Source organism: Poromitra crassiceps, assembly GCF_964638095.1.
Source record: "Poromitra crassiceps genome assembly, chromosome: 20".
Classification (NCBI taxonomy): domain Eukaryota; kingdom Metazoa; phylum Chordata; class Actinopteri; order Beryciformes; family Melamphaidae; genus Poromitra; species Poromitra crassiceps.
Window position 1 is genome coordinate 1,581,321 of NC_139637.1, and position 6,838 is coordinate 1,588,158.

Below are 6,838 nucleotides of genomic sequence, written 5' to 3' on the forward strand. Positions count from 1 at the left end.
GAGCTGAGGAACGGGCAAACCTGCAGAACAGTCGAGTGTAAATATGACAGAACACGACACTGTCTAAAGATGAACCAATGGAATTCCAGTACAGTTACATGTACAATGTTTCCATGGCAACCACTGGAGCCAGAGCCATGGAGCAGGATGGTGGAGCCAACATGGCTGCCAGTGGCAGCCATGTTGGCTCCACCATCCTGCTCCTGCCACTGGCCAAACTGGCTGCTGACGACTCAAATCTACAAGTCCAGATAGATTTTGGACCGCAGGAATCAGGTCGGTCGATCAAGTCTAATGACTTTGCTATTAGAAAGTAACCATCTATAGTAATAACAAGAGAAAGGGCTGTAAATAAATAAACCCATAGAACCCAGAAACCCAGAGACACAACAGCTAGCTGACTCTGTCACGCTGTGTTCAGGACACTTCCAAAAGTGGGTAATTGAAACTTCCTACTGGGAAAAATCCAATTGAACGGCCCTGCGTCGAGGTGTGTGAATTTCTGATTTCCCACTGTAGAGAACGCAACGTTGGCTCTTGGAACTGGTACTTATGTAGGAGAAAAAGCTTTCTGCTAATTCTGACTGATTCTGATTTTATATTTGTAACTTGGGTGTGCTAAAAGCATTGCTCAGCTCTCAGTGCTCAAACAGAAAGCTACAGCACGACACCGTGGGACTCCAGATGGACAAATCGTGCTCTGAAACTGAGACAGTAGGGAGCACAGGGAAGACATTTCACCATCAGGAGTCAGAAGGACTGAAAATAGCCCTCTGAGGTCGGGACCTTTTTCAGACAGTTGAATCTCAGGAGGAAATCAAAGTTCAAATGGCCAAGCTGTTGGATTGTGTTCTGGAGAGAGAGGGTTCTGTTGGCGGAAGCGCTGTCTCAGAAGATGCAGACAAAATGAAAATGAGAGGAAATGAGAGAACAGTCCTATGCCGTTACTTCCATGGTGTGTGTGTGTTCGGGGCTGTGGAGGTCGGCGCCCTCTGGCTGCGTGTTGGTGGCGCTGCGGCTGCGGACGCCGGCGCACGCACCGTCCGTCGAGCCGACGCTGGAGGCCGAGTGAGTCCTGGAGCGTGCCAGCCGGGTCATACCGGCAGTAGGTACTAGGGGGCGACACACACACACACACACGACCAATATGTCACTACAAGAATACACCATTATGGAGTCACAAGTGTGTGAGAAACCAAAATCCCTCCAAACGCTGTCTGATGATTTGAATTGTCCACACTGCGACTGAGCAGCTGGATTCAAATCTAATGAAGGCTCCGTTCACACTGTAGCTGATCTGTAGCGTTTCAATAGACCCTTCTCACGGGGGCCATTTTGTGTCAAAAAGGCAGGGTAAACACAGGTGCAAGCAAAACACTAACGAGGGTTTCCAAATTCCAATCATGGAAGTTGGAAACCCTCATTAGTGTTTTGCTTGCACCTGTGTTTACCCTGCCTTTTTGACACAAAATGGCCCCCGTGAGAAGGGTCTATTGTATTAGCATTGCAAACACTGCAACAGGAAGTAAGCTAGGAGTAGTTTAGAATGTTTATATTGTCAAGTTAAAAGCGTCTGTATGGGCCAGTCATAGTGTGAACAGCAATAAGCTGCATGTTGCCATGTGAACCTCATGGATATGAAGCTACAGAAGCACATCCTGTTGTCATCAGCCTGGACGACTTGACGCTACAATTCAGTCACAACTGGAAACCAAATGTGTTGAGACAAAATCAGATGTGGCTTCTTTTGATCTTGTTGGTCTGCTCATCACTGTTGGTTCATATCATTATGGATATGTGATATATTATATATGTTATATATTATATATTTATAAAACGGCTCTCTCAAATCAAGCAATCTGATTGGTTCACAGCCATTGTATAATTCCAGTAACCGAGTTCAATAACCCATGGCCATGGGTTATTGGTTGCCATGGCAACTCTCTTACTAAAAGGCAGCGCTGCCTCGAGCTCCGTGTTGGGCTTTCCAGAAAGCTCTCAGCTTCTCAGCAAGCGCCAGGATTGGCCAATGTCAACTTCAGTCTCCAGAACGATCCAATCAAATCACCCGCACGTCTATCTTCTTGCTAGAGGTCCCGCCTTACAGTAGTGTCAAAACAAAAAGCTACTCGCTTGCAGCCAGACGCATGATGGCGCAACTCTCTTAGGCTTTGGTTACCTCAAAAACAAAATGGCGGAGACAACTTTCAGATCCTTGTGAATCGATCTTCGCTTATAACTTTACTAATACTTCGCAGAAAATGATGTTTTGTACAAGAATAGACGCAGGCTAATGTCTTAACCCCTCTCTCGCGCGCCCTCACTCTTAACCCCGCATTTCTAAATAAGACGTAATGTTACTTGGTGTCGGCATACGGCTCTGGTGTCTGACTTTGCAAAAAGCTCTCAGCAAGCGCCAGGATTGGCCAATGTCGACTTCAGTCTCCAGAACGATCCAATCAAATCACCCGCACGTCTATCTTCTTGCTAGAGGTCCCGCCTTACAGTAGTGTTTCAACTGACTCTCAGAATACCATGCCAGTCGGACTTATAGTATTATTATTATTATATTATTATACTTGGAAACCGTTTTATAAAAGCAATATAGCACTCGAGCAGCGTGTGTTGTGGAATATATCCCGCTGATAAGCTGTTATCCCACGAGGCCGCAGGCCTAATATTCACCACAACACACTTGCTCTCGTGATATATTGCTTATATATATATATTATTATGGATATGGCTTCACATCCTACAATACATATGAACAGTCATCCAAAGCACAGATATGAGCAGAGATTCAGAATGAAGCAGAGCAGTGTGAACGGAGCCGATGTGTTGGCATGCAGCGCCGCCTGCTGGTCACTTTCACTGTAGAGGGAAGAAATGAAACGGGTCACCTGAAAGATACAGTACAACATGCAGACAGACAGACATGCAGTCACAAAGACAGAGACAGGTCCAAAGACAGACAGACATGCAGTCACAGAGACAGGTCCAAAGACAGACAGACAGACATGCAGTCGTAAAGACAGAGACAGGTCCAAAGACAGACAGACAGACAGACATGCAGTCACAAAGACAGAGACAGGTCCAAAGACAGACAGACATGCAGTCACAGAGACAGGTCCAAAGACAGACAGACAGACATGCAGTCGTAAAGACAGAGACAGGTCCAAAGACAGACAGGCTGAGGAGAAGACAGACAGCCAGGCAGGTAGACTGAAATAAGAAGACAAACGATGGCAAGTAGAAAGAAATGGAACAGGGAGGGGGCGGGGCTATTTAAACTGCTGGTTGAAATCCTGATACCTGATTGGCTGCTCAGGTTGCTTAATGCAACATGAGGGACTGGAGAGAAGGAGCAAGAAAGAAGGAAAGGATGAGAAAAAGTTCTAGTTCAAGACACTGCACTCAAACCACACACACACACACAGAAAGAGTGTGGTGTGAGTATGAAACTGCTACTTACAATAAAAGTTAGTGAGGCATCACTATAGACACACACACACACACACACACACACACACACACGCAGACACACATGCAGACACACACACACACGCCCACACACACACATGCAGACACACACACACACGGCCACACACACACACACACGCGCGCACACACACACACGCTCAGAAAGAGTGTGGTGTGAGTATGAAACTGCTACTTACAATCAAAGTTAGTGAGGCATCACTATAGACACACACACACACACACACACACACACACACACACACACACAATCACAATCTGAGACACAAACTAGGTTCAAGTGATTAGGGACCCACATTCTAATAAAGTAAATAGTCAATACATATGTGTCCAGCCACATGTCTCATCCTCTCATTTGAAACTGGAGTCACTTGAGTTCACTTCAGGCTGACGTCTGCACAGAGTGAAGTCATCACGTCAAGACACCGCCAACACGTTACTACATGTAACAGCATCATGGTAACATCAGAGGTAAACAACATGTAACGTAACAGGAGACAACGACCAATAACGACAAAAAGATATTGAGTCGTGTTTGGATCGAAGTGACACTTACAATTCAATCAAATTCAAATCAAATCCGTAGTTTAAAGTCGAGCTGAAATGACATTTCCAGGATCTGTATTCCTTATCGTGACGTATTCCTTATCGTGACGTATTCCTTATCGTGACGTATTCCGAGTGAAAAAGGGTAGAGAGGCGGGACATAGCGTGTGGAGGAGTTTGATTTGACTGTTGAAAAGGAGGCGTGTCTGGGGTGAGGGACTGGACTGACTGAATGTGAGGCGAGTGGCCGTGCCTCTGACAGCAGCCTGCTAAATAGTGTCTTTTACCTGACTCATCTGGAACCTCGCGGTCACGTTTCAACAACAGTCTACGTACAAACACAATATACTGTCATGTAAATACAGCTCTGTGGACTGTGGACTCGCTGGCTGGCTCAGTGCACTGAGCCGCAGAGGACTGGGCGGTTGGCTGCCTCCAGACAGACAGCCTCCTCCTCCCTGAGGGTTGGCTGCCTCCAGGTGGACAGCCTCCTCCTCCCTGAGGGTTGGCTGCCTCCAGACAGACAGCCTCCTCCTCCCTGAGGGTTGGCTGCCTCCAGGTGGACAGCCTCCTCCTCCCTGAGGGTTGGCTGCCTCCAGACAGACAGCCTCCTCCTCCCTGAGGGTTGGCTGCCTCCAGGTGGACAGCCTCCTCCTCCCTGAGGGTTGGCTGCCTCCAGACAGACAGCCTCCTCCTCCCTGAGGGTTGGCTGCCTCCAGACAGACAGCCTCCTCCTCCCTGAGGGTTGGCTGCCTCCAGACAGACAGCCTCCTCCTCCCTGAGGGTTGGCTGCCTCCAGACAGACAGCCTCCTCCTCCCTGAGGGTTGGCTGCCTCCAGACAGACAGCCTCCTCCTCCCTGAGGGTTGGCTGCCTCCAGACAGACAGCCTCCTCCTCCCTGAGGGTTGGCTGCCTCCAGACAGACAGCCTCCTCCTCCCTGAGGGTTGGCTGCCTCCAGACAGACAGCCTCCTCCTCCCTGAGGGTTGGCTGCCTCCAGACAGACAGCCTCCTCCTCCCTGAGAGTTGGCTGCCTCCAGACGGACAGCCTCCTCCTCCCTGAGGGTTGGCTGCCTCCAGGTGGACAGCCTCCTCCTCCCTGAGGGTTGGCTGCCTCCAGGTGGACAGCCTCCTCCTCCCTGAGGCAGAGAGCTGGCCACCCGCCTTGAAGCGTCCAATAAGCCGCCGTAAATAATAAATAATAAATAATATTCCTGGTAACGAGCTAATTACATACCTTTGCATTCTACATTACATGAACACATTACTGTTCATTTTATTTTGTATCTAACATCCTTATAGGCTAGGAATCAGTGGTACTCACCCTTGCCCTACTCAGGAGCCACACTGACAAAAACAAAAGCTTTGCAAGAGCCACAATCCATTAAAAAGTCCCTTTCCTCCCATTAATTTATTAGATTTTTATTTATTTATTTATTTGAAGCAGGACTTAAAAGAGCCGCAACTACCCATAAAGGAGCGCGTGTGGCTCTAGAGCCTCGGGTTGAGTATCACTGGGCTAGGTATATTAACATTTATGGGCTAGCAAAGTCTGCCTATGTATGTAGCCATGTTGCCTGCTCTGAATTTTCTCCTAGCCATGAAGATTGATTGACAGCTGTCATGTCATGATATTATTGGTTGAAATTGGGTTGAAATTTCACAAGGGGGCATTCCAGAGCTTTGAATCCTTACAGAAAAAACATGCTAGTTTTACTTGGTCAAACCAAACGGTTCAGCTATATTTAGAATCTGGAGAGACCATAGAACATTTTGAACAAAACTTAAAAAAACATCGAAAAAAGATTTTCTTTAAACGCGCATTTTTTTACGTTTTGGTCCAAGTGAAATGTTATGCGATCTCTCATGTTTCTAAATATATCTGTACCGTTTGGTTTGAACAAGTAAAACTCTTTTTATAAGCATTTTACAAAATGTCTATGGGAAAATAAATGCGGATGAAAATCTCTGGTACAGTGCTGAAGCAGGAAGTGACGTTCCACTTTGGCTCTCTATAATGTCTAAGCTGAAAGCTGTTCAAATGTAAAACATTATAATGTTATAAAAGAAAAGCGTTGGAAGAGCCAAACTGTAAAAAATGTATCACATGTACTACTTCCTATTTCTTTTTAAATGTGCACAATGCTAAGAGAATCTACTTGCAGTAGATCTGGTGCTATGTATAAGACGAATGTGGAATGAATGCTTTTCCAAATAAAAAGTCAAAAAAGAAATTGGGTTGAAATGTGATAGTACTATCTGACGTAAGCACACTGTAGATTTTGTTATGAATAAAAACAACATGATTGACTTTTGATGTGAAAAACCAGAAGTTGGATTTTTGTGAAAAAAAAATTGCACACATTGTTACTATGAGCATGGATGAGATCTAAAATAGTTAAAAAGTCATTTTTCATTTCAGCTCAACTTTAAACTGTTAGTGATGAAGCATTCACTCAAATGACATCTCAGTAAGTTGCAAAATGCTATTGATCAATTTTGGGGAGAAAAAGTGATGAGAGTAAATTCATCATTGAATGATGTGAAAATGTAGAGGCTGTAAACTAAGTGTGATGTTCAACACAGAGGGGAAGTGTAGAGGCTGTAAACTAAGTGTGATGTTCAACACAGAGGGGAAGTGTAGAGGCTGTAAACTAAGGCCATGTCCACACGGAGACGACTTTAGGTGTATCCGCTAAAGTTTTTTGTCATATAGCCGTTTCGTCCAGATGGAACCGCGTTCTGGGACTATACGTTCTGGCCGTATACGCTAATTTTTCAAAACGGGTCCCAGA

General features: G+C 45.9%; 1 protein-coding gene across 1 annotated transcript in view; it reads right to left on the reverse strand.

Annotated features, from left to right (window-relative positions):
- Positions 1 to 235: 235 nt before the first annotated feature.
- LOC310794637 (protein NDRG3-like) overlaps positions 236 to 6,838 on the reverse strand; it is a 52,961-nt gene continuing 46,358 nt past the window's right edge. Inside the window, exon 16 of the mRNA XM_083656627.1 lies at positions 236 to 1,112. Coding sequence (XP_083512753.1) covers positions 937 to 1,112 — 176 coding nt within the window. The 3' untranslated portion in view covers positions 236 to 936. The remainder of the gene's footprint in view (positions 1,113 to 6,838) is intronic.